This window comes from Euprymna scolopes, chromosome 5, assembly GCF_053919585.1.
Source record: "Euprymna scolopes isolate OS-2025 chromosome 5, ASM5391958v1, whole genome shotgun sequence".
Classification (NCBI taxonomy): Eukaryota; Metazoa; Mollusca; class Cephalopoda; order Sepiida; family Sepiolidae; genus Euprymna; species Euprymna scolopes.
Genome location: NC_136486.1, coordinates 78,938,268 through 78,958,536, shown reverse-complemented (window position 1 = coordinate 78,958,536; position 20,269 = coordinate 78,938,268). Strand labels below are relative to the sequence as shown.

Sequence of the window (20,269 nt, the reverse complement as noted above, 5' to 3'; positions counted from 1 at the left end):
GCTTAAGAAAGAATCCACGTTTAGGTTTAGGCACAGATAAAGAGTGGGGGAAATTATTGATAGTCTTTTCTTCTGCTAGATGGGTGTTTCTTGTGAAAGTTTGGCGAGGGAGGCCATAGATTGGAGCTCAGTCGAGCACTTGCCATAAAAATAATGATAAACTAAAGACAAACTCGCAACATCTCTTCTGTGAGAAAGAGGTTGCAGGGAAGAGAAAAGGACATCCCCTACGAGACTACAAAGTCTATTTTGAACTCTATCAAGGCAGGATAAGTCCTTACTAGCAGCTCCTGCCCAGATGTGGCAATAGTACTCCATCCTTGGACGTACCTGGCTCTAATATAGATAGAGAATTGCATCAGCAGTGAGATATCTACTGGATTGATAGAAGGATCCCACCATTTTTCAGCGGCCTCGGCAACGGATTTAATGTATGTGTTCCATTTAAGATCAGGAGTAAAGGTCAAAACCAGAAGCTTGTCAAAACATGAGGCCTCCCCAAGACGAGAGCCATTCATTTCAATTGATGCCAGATGAGGATCAGAGCGTTGATGATGTAAAGATAAGAGCTTGGTTTTAGATGCATTAAAAGTAACCAGCCACCTATTTCCCCATTGTATCACTTACTCAAGATCAGAGGAGAGAGAATCGGAGAGAACTTGGTCATTTATGGTCTTAGATGTGCTACCATAGAAAGTAGTATCATCAGTATAAATGTCTACGAATGATGTAAGGATGTGATTTGGAAGATCATTCATGTAGACCAGGAAGAGAGTTGGGCCCAGGATGGACCCATTAATACTGTGAGCTTCTGATTTCTGCCCATCAACTACTACTTCATTAATACTGTGAGCTTCTGATTTCTGCCCATCAACCACTACTCTTATGAACCTATCAGAGACAAATGATTTAATAATTGAGAAGATATTTCTAGCTATATCGTAGCTGGAGATCTTGTGAAGTAGACCTTTATGCCATACTTTATCAAAGGCCTTTAATATGTCAAGAGCAATTGCCCTAGAAATGTAGCCTCCATCGAGAGATTCGCTAATCCTATGAGATATAACTGTAAGCACATCTGCTGTAGATCTAGCAGAACGGAAACCATATTGTGTCACTAAGAAGGTTATTTTTGCTGAGATGGTTGATTACTTGATTATTTAACACAGATTCCAGCAACTTACTCATGACGCACAAGAGACATATTGGCCTGTACTGAGAGGGAGATGAACGATCACCTGAATTTTTAAATATAGGGCATACTGATGAGATTTTCCAGGGAGATGGGAAGCTATTCTCCTTAAGACAACTTTTAAACAGTTTTGTAAGTATGAATGCTAGTTCTGGTTGAAGTTTTTGGAGTACTATAATTGGAATACCGTCAGGGCCGGTTGCTTCATTGGAATCAAGGTTTTTAATTAGCTTGGCAACATCACGTACAGATATTTGTATATCACATAGCGTGTTTTCTGATACAGGAGGAAATATTGGAGGTTGGCGGCCTTGGTCGCAATGGGTAGAATTAGCTGCAAAGTTCTTGGCAAAGAGTTTGGCTTTGTCTGATGCTGACGAGATTACTTCAGGCCCATTGATGATAGTTGGGATAGAGCACACGCTTCTGTTCAGAATTCTGATTGCTATTTGCCAAAACTGGTGGGAACCAAGCCACTGCTCAGCTACTTTGGACTTTTCGTACTAAGCATACAGCTCTCTTGCGTTCTTTATTACTTTTTTACAGTAGTTGCTGGCAGTCCTGAAAGCGGCTTTAGTCTCCGTACATCTATTATGCTGGAGAGAACCACGGCTGGCTATTATGTTTTTGCTGGAACTTTTTCAAGGGTATGATACTATAGAGGGCACATTCTTTTTAAACATAGAACACAAAGGTAGATCTGATATAAATGTATGGGAGCTAACCCAGTCAGCCATAGAGTATGATGGAGAGGTATGTCTGACGACTTATATTTAATTTTTATCTTAATTGATACAACAGAGTGGTTGGAAGATCCAAGTGGAGACAGAATGGAAGCTGAATACAGTTTGGGGCAAGTTGTGAGAAAAAGGTCTAGTAGACTTGCATACTGGCCGTCAGTATCGGGCACATGAGTGTGTTCATGAACAATCTGAGTGAGGTCATAAGCAATGGAGAAATCATGACAGAACCTCCCCTCATCATCGGTCTTGTTTGAGTGAGTTAACCATTCCACATTGTGAACATTGAAGTCTCCACAGACATGAATATTAGCTGAAGTATAAGCAGATAGGACGTGGTTAATTTTCTCTATACATATATATATATATATATATATATATATATATATATATATATATATATATATATATATATATATATATATTGGGGTGGGAGGAGGTACTGCTTGTACACGTGAAACAAAACATTTCACATTTTTGTTTTTTTTTTAAACAAAACATTATTTAATTCACCATTAAAAACTAATGCAATTAAAAATAATGCAAATGCACACAAGCTTATTTTCTTGTCTTTTCAGCCATATAAATATTTTTAAAATTTGACCAGAAATAACCTCAGATTCTCTCTCCTCTGATCTTGAGCGCATGCTCCTCTGATCTTGAGCGCATAGTACAGTGGGGGGGGTTACTTTTAATGCATCTAAAACCAAGCTCCTATCTTTACATCATCAACGCTCTGATCCCCATCTGGGATCAATTGAAGGTATCCGCTTCCGTTTCATTGTTGAACAGACAAAAAGTGTCGTCAACATAACGAAAATAAATATCTGGTTTTCAACACCAGATAAAAGACCCTTTTCGTGAAAACCTACGAAAATATTTGCCAGAGCCGGTCCCAGAGGAGAACCCATCGAAACACCATCTATCTGCCTGTACATAATGTTATTAAAACAATGAAACGGAAGCGGATACCTTTTTTGCATCCCTTAATAATATTCACCCAATTCTTAAATTTACTATAGAGAAGGAAAGTAATTATTCCCTCCCTTTTCTAGATGTACTGGTTTGTAAAAGACCTTCCGTTTTCTTGACTTCCATCTACCGTAAACCTACATTCACTGGTCTTTACACACGTTGGGATTCTTTTTACCCAACCAAACAAAAATACAATCTTATCAACACCCTTATCCATAGAGCTTGTATGATATGTTCAGAGACCAAATTAAATGATGAAGTCAAATTTATTACCAAGACTCTTTGAAATAATAGTTTTCCATTGCAAATCGTGGAATCTACAATTAAAAATAAAATATCTAATTTCGATAAAATTAAACAGGCATCTGTCGACAAATGCCCTATCTACCTACGCCTAGGTAATATTAGTGAAAGATTTGCCAAGCAAATTTCTTCTGTCGTACAACAATGTTACTTTGCATCAACTACCCGTGTTGTCTTTTCTTGTAAACCCATTTTGTCTTCAATTTGTAAAGACGTTCTCCCCCCCCCCCACCATAACAATTCTATTATTTATTTATTTAAATGTAGCTGCGGTGTGCGCTACATCAAAATTACATCCAAAATTCGAAATGGAAACTACCTACCTTCAGACGTTTTGAACAATACCCATGGCTCATCTATAGGAGAGCACCTTATAAATAATCGTATTTGCGTTTCGAACTTTAGTGCAGACTTTTTTTCCATCTTTAGTAAGTCACACTCTCTTTACCATCTTAAAATTCAAGAAACTATATATATTAAGACTCTGAGACCTTCTCTTTGCAAACAAAAAGAGAATCTCTTAGGGCTTAATCAAGTTTCTATTTAATAATTAATCCTCCCCAATTTTTTTATATACATATATTTTTCCTCATCCCTACTTTTTAATCCCCGCTTCATAGTTCTTTGTCCCCCCCCCTTTTCTTTTTTAAAACGTAATTAAGCTTGATTTTAGCTCTGTTGAGTGAGCTTCGAAACCGGTCAGCTGACACATTTATTTTTATTTTTTAATTTCACAATCTAAAATAAAGAATGTTTTCGAACAAGTTTAAATTTGGTCTTTACATAGCCATAAAATATATATATATAAATATATATATATATATATATATATATATATATATATATGATGGTAGAAAATTCGTTTTCGAATATTGCCATTACTTGATATAGTACACATAAAAAAATTTATATACAAAAACATGAAAATAAATCAGTGGTAGGCCGCACGAAGGTGGCTTTTAAGCCCTGCCAAACTCTGCATTCTTTGGCACACATTGTGCAGACATGTGCGCCACTAGCAGCATGTTGTTGATGGTCACTACTATGTATATTTAAATGCCGCTTTAGACCACCTGCTGTTTTGCACATCCACCCGCAGTTGACACAGGTTACATCTGACAACATAAGACTGTTTTGTGGCCCACTGCGCTGATGAGTAGTCTGGTGGCTTATCAGCCAGACATAATCTCCTGCACACCTCACACTCCAGACCAATTTGGCACCCCAGACCATCCACTGCTTCTTGCACTTTCCCTTTCTGGATATCACGTTTCAGTCGCTCATACTGGGTTCGATCAGCCTCAAACTTGCCCACATCTCCGCGCAAGGTTCTTCTCCACTCTTAACGATCCAAAGCAAGACTCTCCCAGGTTCTTTCCTCCATCTAACATTTTTTCAAAGTGGACCTCAAACAATCCTTGTATCTCGTTTTAGGCTTTTAAGCCAGACGTTTTCCCTCGGCGAGCTCGCCATAAAGGAGTTGTTTGTCAGACATCCTCACCACATGATCACTCCATCTCAGTCTATGTTTGATAATGAGAGCTTCAATGCTCAGACATTGGGTCCGTTCCAGAACTGACATACATTTGCCAGCCCACACCTAAGATTCACCATAGGCACATCTGGTGAAACCGCTCGAGACGTCTCAAATGCTTCCTGTATGTTGTCCAAGTTTCACAGGCATAGAGAAGAGCAGAAAGAATGCATGCGGCATAAACCTTAACCTTTGTTGGCAGCGAGATCTTGTGACTCCACAAATGCTTGTCCAACTTTCCAAAGGCATCACTTGCACTACTGATCTGTAATGATACCTCATCATCCAGGACACCGGACATACTTAATGTGCTACCCAAGTATACAAACTTAGTGACAACCACTATCATTGACCCATAGATATAAACTGATGGCTCATAGTATGGCATGCCTGGTGCAGGCTGATACATCAAGACAGTTTTTTTCAGATTGATAGTCAGGCCCAATGCACTGCAGGCAACCGCAAAGGCATCCACAAGACGTTGCATATCAGCCCCCATATGAGCCACCAGATCACAGTCATCCGCATAGAGCAAGTCACGAATCGTGTTGTGTATTTGCATTGAAGCGCCTAATGTTGAACAACCTCCCAGTAGTTCGGTAGCGAATATAGACACCAACCATCAAGAGCAACCCCCAAGTGCCGTCCGAAAGACCATGATGAAATATAACACTAAGAGTGTGGGTGCTGGAATGTCTCCCTGCAAACACCATTTTCTACTGTTTTCCCCCAACATTGATCACAGGATTCATATCATCGTGGAAGAGCTTTAAGATGGTTACAAACTTGTCAGGACAGCCAAGCTTTTTCAGAATCTCACACAAGGCATCCCTATTGACTGTATCAAAGGCTCTGGTTAAATTGATGAACACCTGATGCAGACCCTTTCATTGTTCTATACATTTCTCCTGTAGTTGCCTGGCTGTAAAAATCATATCCACTGTCCCTCGACTACTTCTGAAACCACACTGCGACTCAGGCAAAACATAGCAATGTGCTCCAGCATTCTGTCTAGCATGATCCTACAGAGCACCTTACCGACTACTGACAGCAAAGAGATGCCATGTGTATTGCTAATATATATATATATATATACTAGCTGTATCCTGCCACGCGTTGCTGTGGCTCAATTTGGTGTCATGGAAAATTCTAATAAAAAGAGAAAATGCATGTTTCTTATATTCTTAGTACAGCAATCCACTCAAAAAAAAAAAAAAAGGCGAAAATGAAAAAAATGGTAATCTTGCAGAATTGGATCCTGATCCTTTGGATTACCGTCAATCATGGCTTGGGCTCGACCAACAATCAGTGGATAAAGCTGAACGTAGCAAAAATATTGAAACACTAAATGTTTTTTTTTGTTGCTTTCTGTATACAAAAATGTGAGTTAGTAATTAATATTTGAGTGATGGGGGGGGGGGGTTACTATACACAGATTTGAAAAAGTTGTCCAAAAACAAATAAATGAAAGCAAAGGTAAGGTAAGTTACGTTTCTACCTAACTGGATAATTGTTTAGTGTTTTTATGTAATGTAAAATGTTTAATCGGCTGGAGAAACAGAAATGGTTGCAGACTCTGTTAAATACGTTAAGTTTGGGAAAGTAAGTTGAAAACTAAAAACTATACAATACAGTGTCAAAAACCCACTAAATATATGTTACTATGACATAGGCTGACAGAATCGGTGGGTTTGTGACAGTATTTTGTATAGTTTTTTAGTTTTAACTCACTTTCTCAAACTTAACGTAATCAACAATGTCCGCCACTATTTGTATCTTTCAAATACACCGATAAACACTGATTTTTGAGCCGACTAAACGTTATATTAAATGAAAAGGATTTGTATTACTAAACACAGATACAAAGAAGTTGTCAAAAAATAAATATATAACAAATAAATTTTATCAAAGGCAAGAAAAGTAAATGTTCTATCTAACTGGATAAGATTGTAGTGTTTTTTATAATGTTTAATCGGTTCAAAAACATGCAGTGTTTATCGGTATATTTGAAAAATACAAATGGCGGCAGACTGTATCGAACACGTTAAGTTTGGGGAAATTTTGGGAAAATGAGTTTAAACTAAAAAAACTATACAAAATACTGTTAGGAACTCACTCAATATATGTTACTGTGACGTAGGCTTACATATAATCAGTGGTTTTAAACTTTTGCTCGATACAGGTGACGACTTTTAAGAGTCCCTTTTAGTGATTACCTGGTTTGAGGATATTATACAACTAAACAGCAAATCTGCCGCAAAAATCCGGTATTATTTTACTTTAAGGCCTGTCTCATGTTCGTATATAACGAAATATTTTATTGTAGATTTCGGTGTACTAAAAACGAATCTGCAAACCGTTTCCGTCGCAAAAAGAAAGTTTTCATGATCTGAAGAAATTACTTTTTTGAAGTGGGTGATCACTTTTCAAACCCCCCCCCCGCCCCTCCAACCAATATTTAAACAGGTAATTTTAAAGGATTTTCCAAGGGTAGAAAGAAAGCCCCTCCACCCCCCACCTCCCCAAAAAATCATGGCCACAAAGTGGGTGATCATTTTACGTTAAATTATTATGGAAAAGTGATCCTTCACTTTTTTTAAACTAACATTTCTTCATATCTTGGAAACTACTCGTTTGCCTTAATTATAAGCGTTATTTTAGTTTTCAGCGACCCCGAAAACCTACAAGAGTGGTAATTTTAAAGGAATTTTCGAGGGTGGCGTAATTCTTCATATTTACCTTCTTTTTTTTTTTCTAATAACATAAGAAATTAAGAATTAGACAAATTTATTTTAGGTAAGCTTTTGAAAATAAAAAAATTAAGATAAACAAATGGTGCTAGTGCACTTACCGATCCATGCTATTTTTTAAAATCATATTTCCAAGTTTAATTAAAGTTTTATGATACGTTTTTTTATTCAATTGTAAGGTAAAAAAAAAAAATATATATATATATATATATATATATATATATATATATATATATATAATTTAAAAAATAGGGATTTTTTTTTTTTTTTTTTTTTTTTACCCATCTATTAATGGATAGTTAAATGTTGTAATTAAAAGTCGTCAACGTGTGGTGCACGTGAAAGGCTCATTTCTACCGGAAATGAAATGGCGGACAGTCTCGCAGTTATGAAAAATATTTTTATTTTATTTAATATATTTTTATAATTTGCGATCATAACGATCTTAATTTATTTTAATAACATGCACACATTCCTTGACTTTACAGATAAATTTTCTGAAAATTTCAATTAAATTGGTAATGTAGAAATATGGTTCTATCGACTTTGAACGAAGCAAGAATTACATTTATATATATATATATATATATATATATATATATACATACATATACGTTTTTGTGTGTGTGTGTGTGTTTGTGTGTGTGTATATATATATATATATATATATATATATATATATATATATATATATATGAGCGTGTGTATATGTATGTGTGATGAGAATAAAGAAAGTAGTATTCTGACAAAACAGAGAAATAAAAAACGAACAAACCAAGTCATGTGTTTCGTCTTTATTTCAAGACTTTCTCTGGATGAATGAAATTAAGAAAACAAAACATTAGTACAAATATTTGAAAATATTTTTGATGTAATAAAATTTATAGCACTGTTCTATTTCAGAAACAAAAAGTTGTTGGAAATTCCAAAAAAATTGGGGCATAGTGTTGTGAAAGAGAGTAATATTTATTTTTATAACATCATGTAGGGATAATATGTTTAGAAAGATATGATGCAATTCATATTTTTTGGAATTCAAATATGTCTGTTATAATTCAAATATAGATGTGTAACTGAAATAAAATGAGTGTAGTTTTGTTATGTAATTTATTGACTGATTATACATATTAATTATTATTGTACTGGTGTTTTGTTCATTTCATTCATCCAGAGGAAGTCTCGAAATAAAAATGAAACATTGATAAACACATAATTTTGTTTGTTCCTTATATATATATATATATATATATATATATATATATATATATATATATATATATATAAAATAATATAAAAATATAACACGGAAATTATATAATTGTCGATGCAATAATTTATTTCAACCTTATGGTATTTTCAAGCATCTAAACCAGACAATTACATTTTTGATACTGAAAGAAGGAAAGAAAAAATCGGGCCTCGACCGTCAAAAAACCAGAGGAGGTGGTAGTAGCAATCCACTTAATACATTTTATAGAGAGGGTGGGAGGGATTTTTTAAAAGAAAACAACAACAACAAAAGAAAAAAAGAAAAAACAAAATATTATGACACTTATAAACGGCAGCTCGATGTAACCACAGATACACACACACACACACACGCAACACACATACACACACACACACACACATGCACCCACACACACGCCCCTAAATATGTACGTTCTTACCCGTAAATGCCTTGACACGCGTTTACTAACCTAGGAAGAAGGGGGAGAAAATATACAGATATAGAGAGAAAGAAATAGAACAGCGCGTAATGGAAAAAGAAAAAAAAAAGAAGAAAAAGAGGAGACAGTGACCAACCGCTTCCTGTCATATGGTTTCATTAGTCTAGAATCTCTGAGAAAGATAAGGGAAAGAAAAATGGAGATTATACTCGCGTCCTATAGTTAATTGAGTCATGGAAAGTAAGTCTATTAAAAGATAAATAAAAAATAAAAAATAAAAAAAATTTTATATACAAAGTTTTAAAACTATCTGTATGTTATTATGTTAAAACTAGTTAGAAATAAATATTATCTTATAATACATTTAAATATTGTATTTTTAATATATTACTATGAATTTAAAAAATTGAGTCTTATGTAGTTAATATTTTATATATTTTTATGTAATTAATTTTATTGGTGATTATAGCGGTCGTTGTAATTTTGCTCACTAATATTTCACTTCTTAATCAATTAAGAAGTGAAATATTAGTGAGCAAAATTACAACGACCGCTATAATCACCAATAAAATTAATTACATAAAAATATATAAAATATTAACTACATAAGACTCAATTTTTTAAATTCATAGTAATATATTAAAAATACAATATTTAAATGTATTATAAGATAATATTTATTTCTAACTAGTTTTAACATAATAACATACAGATAGTTTTAAAACTTTGTATATAAAATTTTTTTTATTTTTTATTTTTTATTTATCTTTTAATAGACTTACTTTCCATGACTCAATTAACTATAGGACGCGAGTATAATCTCCATTTTTCTTTCCCTTATCTTTCTCAGAGATTCTAGACTAATGAAACCATATGACAGGCAGTGGTTGGTCACTGTCTCCTCTTTTTCTTCTTTTTTTTTTTCTTTTTCCATTACGCGCTGTTCTATTTCTTTCTCTCTATATCCGTATATTTTCTCCCCCTTCTTCCTAGGTTAGTAAACGCGTGTCAAGGCATTTACGGGTAAGAACGTACATATTTAGGGGCGTGTGTGTGGGTGTATGTGTGTGTGGATGTGTGTATGTGTGTTGCGTGTGTGTGTGTATGTATCTGTAGTTACATCGAGCTGCCGTTTATAAGTGTCATAATATTTTGTTGTTTTTTCTTTTTTTCTTTTGTTGTTGTTTTCTTTTAAAAAATCCCTCCCACCCTCTCTATAAAATGTATTAAGTGGATTGCTACTACCACCCCCTCTGTTTTTTTGACGGTCGAGGCCCGATTTTTTCTTTCCTTCTTTCAGTATCAAAAATGTAATTGTCTGGTTTAGATGCTTGAAAATACCATAAGGTTGAAATAAATTATTGCATCGACAATTATGTAATTTCCGTGTTATATTTTTATGTTATTGCTCTGTTTACCACATTGAGCTCTCATACCCGGATTTCCTCTGGAATTATTCCATTATAACACTATATATATATATATATATATATATATATATATATATATATATATATATATATAGTGTGTGTGTGCATATATATATATGCATATATATATAGTGTGTGTGTGCATATATATATGCATATATATATAGTGTGTGTGTGTGTGCATATATATGGGCATGTGTATATATATACATATATATAGTGTGTGTGTGCATATATATGGGCATGTGTGTGTGTATGTATATATATATATATATATATATATATATATATATATAATCTTTTATATTCGACAGAAACTTTTACATGCTTAGGGCAAAATATTTCACTTTTTGTTTGCTAATCAAAATATATTTAAACTTTATATTTATTTCTCAGCGCATTAATATTGTTTATTAAATTATTTCATGCTTGAATCAAAGTGAAGTATATTTTTTCTCCTTGCTCACAGGAGACAATTTATCCCTTTATTCTTATTATGGGAGATGGATTTTTCTCTCTCAAAATATGCAGTTTATTCTGTAAGTCGGTCATTTTAATTAATTTGTGAATTTCTACTTTTTCTCATGAATTGTATTTAGGCTATTTTTTTTTCCATTCATTTTCCTCATGTATTTTTAAAACTTTTACGTAGATTTTTCTATTGCTATATATTCTATTGCTGATCAAATTTGAAGTAGTACAGAAACATTTTGCATTATAAAACCTATTGTTTTGTGATGCAAAATTTAAATAACCTCTTAAATGACCTTTCAAATGCAATAAAACAGGGGAGAAAATAACAAAAACACCAACTATAATAATAAAATTATTTTTAATGAATATGTTTTCTCGAGTGTTTTGGTGAAAATATTCCAAAGAATGACAAACTGTGATACCATGTGAGATATTTTCTGTTTTATCATCCAAGAAAAAATTTGAGTAACATTAAATGCTATTTTAAATTCTAAAATCAATTTTTTCACTTCTCCCCCTTTTCTCACTATCTTCTTGTCTTGCTTAATCTCTGAATGCCAGGCTTGTGAACAGTTTTACTGCTGCCATTTTATAGAATAAATGTGGTGGTGTAATTTCTAAATGTTTAGTTTTTGCTTCTCATTATAATTTACAATTTTAACTTTATTTAAAATTGAAATCCTTGTGTCATTTTATTTTGTATTTATCCTTTTTTTCTAGCCATTGGCCTCTGTCCATCCCAGCATCCTCTTGATCGTCAACCAGGTTGGAATTTTGATTCCATTGGTTTCCATGCAGAGAATGGCAGGTAAGTATGAAAGAATTAGGGCCTTGTTATTTTGACTAAAAAAGACATACTAGCGATACTCGAGCAAAAATGAAAGCACATATCAACAGAATCAAAGAAAGCTGCTAAATCCTCTTGCAAGAAACTTTGAATAACAAAAAAAAAAAAAGAAGAAAATAAGAGCTACATAAAATTCTTGTCTTTAAAAAAACAAGTTTTTCTTACAAAATCTCATCTCAATCATTCTCAACTGAATTGTGAAAATTATTATCAGGTTAATATGCTGTCATATGCTAATTAGCTTTTAGAAATTGACTTTCAAATTAACCTATCCAGTCCATTTGTATAACCTGCTATCTCAACTGAACAGTTACATTTACTAATCCAAGAACTCTCATCCATTCTTAAAATGTGACCATATCATCTAAGTCTCCTGTTTTGCACACATCTCTATATATTGCCCAGATTTTATCTTCCTCTGAGCTAATCAGATCTAAGCATATCTCACATTATACATCAGTCATATCATTTTTCCATCATATCATTTTTCCATCATATCATTCTCATTGTTTTGTCTCCTCAGCATCCTTCTTGTACTTTTTTAGCAATGGATTAAGCTAGATTCAGTTTCATCACTACATCCCTCACGAAGGCTAACCAAGTCTGACGATTTGAAATCAGTGATTGGGTGATCTCTAACCAGTTGCCATTCTAATAGTAAACTCTGTAGATACAGGGGCCAAAGTTGGGTTTGAGGTCACCTTTGTCATCAACCAGAGTTTTTTTGTCAATCAGATCACCTTTTCTAATTCTGTAAAGGAGCTGGGACAATTTTTTCAAACTCAGCTGGTTAATGGCGAATGGCATGACCCAACCAGCACAGACATCTTGTGAAGATGACTTGGAAGAAGTCAATTCTACAGTTGTTGTCTGAGAGAAAATTCTGTCATTAGATATGGTCAAAAGTTTCTAATCACCTCACTGCCATTCATATCAGCATTTGGTAAAATTCCTTACTTTGATGTTGTGAAAATTTTTCCACTTACCATCACTTTCATTACTCACATGATTCACTCCAATCACTTTACCAATCTCTCTACAATAACACCACTTGTTCCTTATTTCATTTCTAATCCAATATAGCTTATATCTAATATTCTCCGCAATCGTTTTAGCAGATTTGCCTCTCCAAGTTTCTTGGCCATAGCATTGGTCAATACATCTTCTCTCAAGAAGCTGAACAATCTCACTAGACCTTCCACACAACTACATAGCCTAAAATGCAACCAAATTGTTTTGGCAGTTGTTTCCTTATTTGAGGCAAGATTTTTATAGGTCAGATGCTTTTCCTTTAATCTCTTCATCTTCATAGTTTTTGTTTCACAACATTTCGACCAATTATTTCTCTGATCTTCGTCAGGTGGTTAATCACAACTGGATAGGAATGCTAAGTCTCTTAACTGTATCCTCAGGAGTTACTGCATTCCATGTTATCGTCTTTATGACATTTTGGCCAATTAATCTTCTGGCCATCTTTGGGTAGGATTGAAACCGCTATCTTCAGATAATGCTCACCTGGAACTGTAGAGATTCAACACCTCTATCTATTGTGCCACAGGCCCCGAAGGGCGATCAAGGTTCGATTTTTTGGTTTTATAAATTCAAGTTTTTTCATTCTTATCTGGTCTTCCATCATCGGGTCTGTATCTAATGTTATATTATTTTTATTATTGGAATCCTTTGAGATGAGTAATTTGTATATCGATACTCTATGGCTGACTGAGATAGCTTTCATACATTTATGTCAGATCTACCTCTGCATTTTTTAAAAAGAATGTGTCCACCATAGTATCAGACCTGACAAAATGGTTAATTGTCAGTATAGACTGCTTCATACTCTCCAAAAAATTCCAGCAGTGGTTCTCTTCAGAATGTGCTGCTGCCATTGCACACAGAAATCACTATTTTCATTGCTACCAACATAATAGATGTACTGAGTCTAAAATTACCTTCAGGACTGCCAGCAACCACTGTAAAAGAGAAATAAAGAACACGAGAGAGTTGTATGTTCAGTCCGTCAAGTCCAAAGTAGCTGAGCAGCGGCTTAGTTCCCACCAGTTTTGGCAAATAACAAACAGGGTCCTGAACAGAAGCGTGTGCTCTATCCCAACCATCATCAATAGACATGACAAAGCCAGACTCTTTGCCAAAAACTTTGCAGCTAATTCTACCCTATGCGATCAGAGCTGCCAACCCCCCATATTTCCTCCTGTGTCTGAAATGTAACATACAAATATCTGTGCATGATGTTGCCAAGTTAATCAAAAACCTCAATTCCAGTAAAGCAACTGGCCCTGATGGCATTCCTATTATAGTGCTTAAAAAGCTTAAACCAGAAATAGCTCCCATATAAAGAAATAGCTCAAAGCTGTTTAAGCATTATCTTAAGAAGAATTGCTTCCCAACACCCTGGAAAACCTCATTAGTATGTTCCATATTTAAAAATTCAGGTGATTAATAATCTCCCTCTCAGTACAGTCTCCTGTGTGTCATGAGTAAGTTGCTGGAATCCGTGTTAAATAGTCAACTACCTCAGCAAAAGTAACCTCCTCAGTGACATGCAATATGGTTTCGTTCTGCTAGATCTACAGCAGATATGCTAACAGTTATATCTCATAGAATTAACAAATCTCTTGATAAAGGCTTCCTTTCTAGGGCAATTGCTCGATATATGAAAGGCCTTTGATAAGGTATGGCATGAAGGTCTACTTCACAAGATTTCCAGCTATGGTATAGCTGGAACTGTCTTTTGAATTATTAAATCATTTCTCTCTGATAGGTTCATAAGAGTAGTGTTTGATGTGCAGAAATCAGAAGCTTACAGTATTAATGCTGGAGTCCCTCAGGGATCCATCCTGGGCCCAACTCTCTTCCTGATCTACATCAATGATCTCCGAAATCACATCCTAAGATTATTCGTGGACATTTATGCTGACAACACTACCATCTATGGCAACACTTCAAAGGCCATAAACAACCAAGTTCTCTCTGATACTCTCTTCTCTGATCTTGATCATGTGGTGCAATGGGGAAAGAGATGGCTGATTAATTTTAATGCATCTAAAACCAAGCTTCTATCTTTCCATCATCAACACTCTGATCCTCGTCTGGCATCAATTGAAATGAATGACTCTCATTTTGGGGAGGCTCCATGTTTTGACAAGCTTCTGGATCTGACCTTTACTCTTGATCTGAGATAGAACACATACATCAAATCTGTTGCCAAGATTGCTGGAAAAATGGTGGGATCGTTCTACCGCTCCAGTAGATATCTCACTGCTGATGCAATTCTCTATCTGTATAAGAGCCAAATACATCCAAGGATGGAGTACTGTTGCCACATCTGGGTAGGAGTTGCTAGAAGCAGCTTATTCTGTCTTGACAGAGTTCAAAATAGACTTTGTAGCCTAGTGGAGATGCCCGTTTCTCTTCCCTGCAACCTCTTCCACAGAAGAGATGTTACAAGCTCGTCTCTGCTTTATCATTATTTTTGTGGCAGGTGCTTGTCTGAGCTCCAATCTATGGCCCCCCCGCCTCTCCTGACTTTCACGAAAAACATTCAGTTGAAACCACTATCAATAATTTCCTGCACTCTTAATCTGTGCCTAAACTTAAACATAGATTCCATGAACAAAGATTCTTTCTTCGAACTGCATGCCTATGGAATTCTGTTTTGTTTTCCTGCTTTCGAATTGACTATAATATGGCCATCTTCAAGTCCAACATAAACAAGTTCTTGAGGAGCCATCCCTTTAAGTAATCCACTTTACCAAATTTCCACTACTAACGATTACTACGACATTTTCCCATCGACTACACACTGATTAACCCTAACCCTAACCTCCAGGCTTTGATGTGGTGACTCCTTTGTAAAAAAAAAAAAAAATTATTAACAGACTGTCATCCTCATCTTCATAATTATTGTTTTATGATGTTTCAGCCAACTATTCCTCTGATCTTTGTCAGGTGGTTAACTGCGATGGTATAGGAATGCTGAATCTCTTAACTGTATCCTCTTTCATAGTTGTTGGCATCTCACCCCATTTTGGCCAACTAATCCTTTGGCCGACTTTAAGTAGGATTGAAACCGCTATCTTCAGACAATACTCACCAAAGCCGGCCAGAGGAATAGTTGGCCAAAACATTGTGAAGCAACAACAACAATGAAGATGAGGGTAACAGTTTGCAAATAAATAAAATCAGGTTTAATAGTATAATCGGGATTAAACATCATTTAATAGTATAATCGGGATTAAACATCATAGATTCAATCCATAGTGAATAAATGATTTCAAGTATATTTTCTAGCCCATACTGACAGTAAGTTAATATTAGGCAAATTCTTTTCAGGATTATTTGATTGCTCATTTATATTTAGTTATAAAAAACTTGTTTATGGATAATGCTAATTGCTCAGGTATTAATGTGTTATTTAAAAGTGTTATCTCTCTTCCATAATCAACTTTACAGCATGGTGAAACTTGAATTTAGGGGTAGACTCTTTTGTCAGTGGGCCTTTAATCTCTTCCTTCCCTACTGGGTTCTTGAATAGCTTACTTTGTGGTTATTATTTTATAGATAGCAAAAACATGGAATAGATTCTGACCACCTGGATGTACTGAAGGTCCAAGTACTGGCATCTCATTGACTATGGAATCACCAGAAAGATAGACAGACAGGATATTCTGATTATCAAGGTCATGTGTAGTATAGAGTGCTGGACGGATTACAGACTTGTTATCTCCAAGCTAAGACTCAGCATTGTAACCAAGCAGTGACCTCAGAGAAAGAAGAGGGCTGAGTGCATTATATTAAAAGTGAAAGCAAATGCAACTTGCAAATAATCTCAATACAAAACTGAACTACAGTTTGGTCTTTCTGATATTGAAGATGACTGGATATGTTTTTGAAATACACAAATATGCAGGTATGCATAACTCAAAGAGATTCTATGACATCTTAAAACAATATATGAACCACAGGCTATCGGCACTTTTCTCTGCTAAATGTTAATGAGACAAAACTGATAACAAAGCATGCTAATATTTTAGACAGATGGGCAGAGCACTTCAACTCTGTACTGAACAGTGATGAGGCGACAACTTCAACAAATCAAAACAAATCAAACACTTGATGAGTTGCCGTCCAGGAAGTTAAGAAAGCTGTAAAACAGCTTTCTTGTGGCAAAGCTCCAGGCTCTGGCAGCATACTTTTCACAGGTGGTCCCACATTGACAAAAAAGCTACATGAACCATTTCTTTCATTCTGGGCAATGGACATAATTCCCCAGAAATTCAATGATGCATTCATAGTGGACATATACAAAAGAAAAGGAAACAGACAGAGCTGCGACAACATAGCTGGTAAGATTCTTGCAAGGCTGCTACTCAAACATCTGGAAGATAGCCTCTTCCCAAAAAGTCAATGTGGTTTTTGTATGGGGCATGGTACAGTTGGCATGGTATTTGCTGCTCAGCAACTCCAGGAAAAACATCAAGAACGATACCAGGACCTTTACACAACATTTGTCGATTTGACTAAAACTTTTGATATTGTAAACCGGGCAGATCTATGGAAGATCATGGCCAAATTTGGATGTCCTGACAAATCCATTTCACTCATAAAACAATTTCATGATGGGATGATGGTTCATGTCATAGATGATGGAGGGACTTCTGATGACTTCCCAGTCAATGGCGATGTCAAACAGGGCTGCATACTTGCACCAATGCTCTTATTCATAATGTTCACGGTAGTGATAATTGATGCATTCAATGCAAAAGATCCTGCAGTAAGCATCAACTACCAGACAGATGGCAAATTATTCAACTTAAAACGACTTAATGCTGTCACCAGGATTAAGACCACCATCATACAAGACTTTTTGTTTGCTGATAACTGTGCCTTCAATACCAACACAGAGCCCAACCTGCACTATATTGTTAATTTTTTTCTAAGGCATGTGACAATTTCGGTCTGACTATTAATTTAAAGAAGACTGAAACCTGAAGGTATGTCGAGCCTCAGCTATCAATTTGTGGAACCAACCTAAAAGCTGTTAACAAGTTCACTTATTTGGGCAGTATTCTGTCAAGGGCAGTATACATAGACGATGAAGTTGATTGCAGGATAGCCAACACTAGTGCTGCCTTTGCAGCTCTCAGAATCACTATGTGGGAGCGTAGAGGAATTCGGCTGCAGACCAAACCCCAAGTATACCAAACCCCAAGTATACCGAGCTGTGATTCTTACCATCTTCATGTATGCTTGTGAAACTTGGACTGTATTTGCTAGATATGCCAAGAAACTAAACCATTGCCATATGACCTGCCTCCGTAGATTGTTGAAAATCAAGTGGCAAGACAAGATACAAGACACTATGGTTCTAGCCCAGTCAAACCTTCTGTCAGTACACACCATATTACAGCAGTGCCAGGTTCGTTATATATATGTTGCATGTCTGATTCAAGACTCCCAAAACAGCTCCTTTATGGTCAACTGTCCAAAGGAAAAAGACAGAAGGACAGTGGAAACGGTTCAAGGACAATCTGAAGGTCTTCCTCAAATAGTTTGATTTGTATTCTCATGGGAAAAAACTAACCCAAAGCTAATCCTGGCATGCTATAACTCACAAAGGGGCTACAATTGCTGAATCTGCATGCAATGAAGAACACAAGAGAAAATGTGACATTAGAAAAGACGGAGCAGTCAACACCTTTGCTACAGAATCATTCCACAGGTTTCTAACAGGCAGCAAATATTTTAGAGCTCGAATCAGTTTAACAAGACATTTCTAAACCCACAGAACAATTGCATGATCATGGTTATCGTCGCAAGCAATGGATGAGGCTTCATGCATTGTCTGAAACGGCTGTAATAAAAAAGAAAAAAGAATTAAAATGGAGTTTACTGCCAGTGTTTCTCAATCTAATAATACTCTATGGCGTTTTCAGTTCATACACCTTTCACATTTTAAAAAATGAGATAGTCTCATTAGCAAAGATGGTGATTACTTATGTTGTTAAGCTAAAAAATTTCAAGTACAATTTTAAATACATTTCAAAAGTGACATTTGTTTTATTAATTTGGTAATTGGTTGTATGGTAAAATAGAGATTATTCAATTTTTTTTTTAATAAGAATTCAATTTTTACAATTAGTAAGTAAACGTATTCATTTTATTTTTTTTTTAAATATTGAGCTGACAGTAACAGTTATTTTCTTATTAGTAATAGTGACCATGCCACATTATGTCAAAAGAAATAGTGCATTATACAAATCAATGTAGAAAGCACCATAAGTAGCAATAGATGATTTTTTACATTTTAGATTGTACAAAGGTTCTGGTGATGCTGGACGCCCATTTGGTTCCAAGTGTCTGTCTGGTGATCGTATGGGCTGTGGAATTAAGTTTGACCAAACAGATGCAAGTGGCATGCGCCCAATAGTGAAAGTTTTTTTCACTAAAAATGGAGAAGAGGTAATGTATATAAGTTTTTCTGATTTTCTAAAATAAAAATTGAGAGAAAAACTTTTTTGATTTGGAACGTCTCCTCCACAAACCAAGGACAGAATATCTTTTGATTCAGTATCTTAGATTTTGTTTTTTATTTTCAGATTGGAACAGCTGTTACTCCATGGCCACATGGTGGTTTATATCCGATAATTGGATTGCATTCCGAAGGAGAAGAAATTGAACTGCATTTGGATAGTCATTGGCATCAGGATAGTGTAATACTCATGGCTGTAGATAATGTGGATGATGAGTGGTCTAGATTGCACCAAGTTCGCCTTAATGGATGTGTAAGTGATTATTTTAGATTATTATTTAAAGATGACTATTGTTTAATGTTTTTTTTTTACTAAAATTAAATTTGTTTTAAAGTATAATTTACACGGTTGTACTCAAATTTGAATATTTGATACATGCAGAGAAAAACCCAATTTTTTGTGAATGTTGCCTCAGCATATTCCGACAGCTTGTGGAAACTGTTGAAATATGGCAAAACACTCAGCCAATACAGCAAACGACAATGAAAACATTGGAAGAAAATATTAGTTTTAATTGTGTAAAAAAAATATAAAATTATTAAAAATTAATAATTTTTGCAGATTATGCTACAGTTACTAGAAAAAGTTTTTTCATTTTGTCATGGAAATTAATTGGAAATACATGTGGTCTCACAACATGTGACACTGTTTCGCATTTACATCAGTTTGGAACATGCTGATTGAAATTTGCAAAGTAGTATTTGCCAGGAAGTACTCTTTGCAGATGTCTCTTTAAAAATCTTTTCAAAACAAAAAAAATCATAAAATAGCCTACCCACTAACCTTAACATAATAAAACTGAAG

At 35.0% G+C, this 20,269-nt stretch overlaps 1 protein-coding gene across 3 annotated transcripts in view; it reads left to right on the top strand.

Annotated features, from left to right (window-relative positions):
• LOC145276871 (SPRY domain-containing protein 3-like) overlaps positions 1–20,269 on the top strand; it is a 333,878-nt gene that overhangs the window by 297,966 nt on the left and 15,643 nt on the right. For all 3 annotated transcript variants that reach the window (XM_080128277.1, XM_080128276.1, XM_080128278.1), the window contains exons 4-6: positions 11,789–11,876; positions 19,244–19,394; positions 19,532–19,717. In XM_080128277.1, coding sequence (XP_079984403.1) covers positions 11,789–11,876; positions 19,244–19,394; positions 19,532–19,717 — 425 coding nt within the window. The remainder of the gene's footprint in view (positions 1–11,788; positions 11,877–19,243; positions 19,395–19,531; positions 19,718–20,269) is intronic.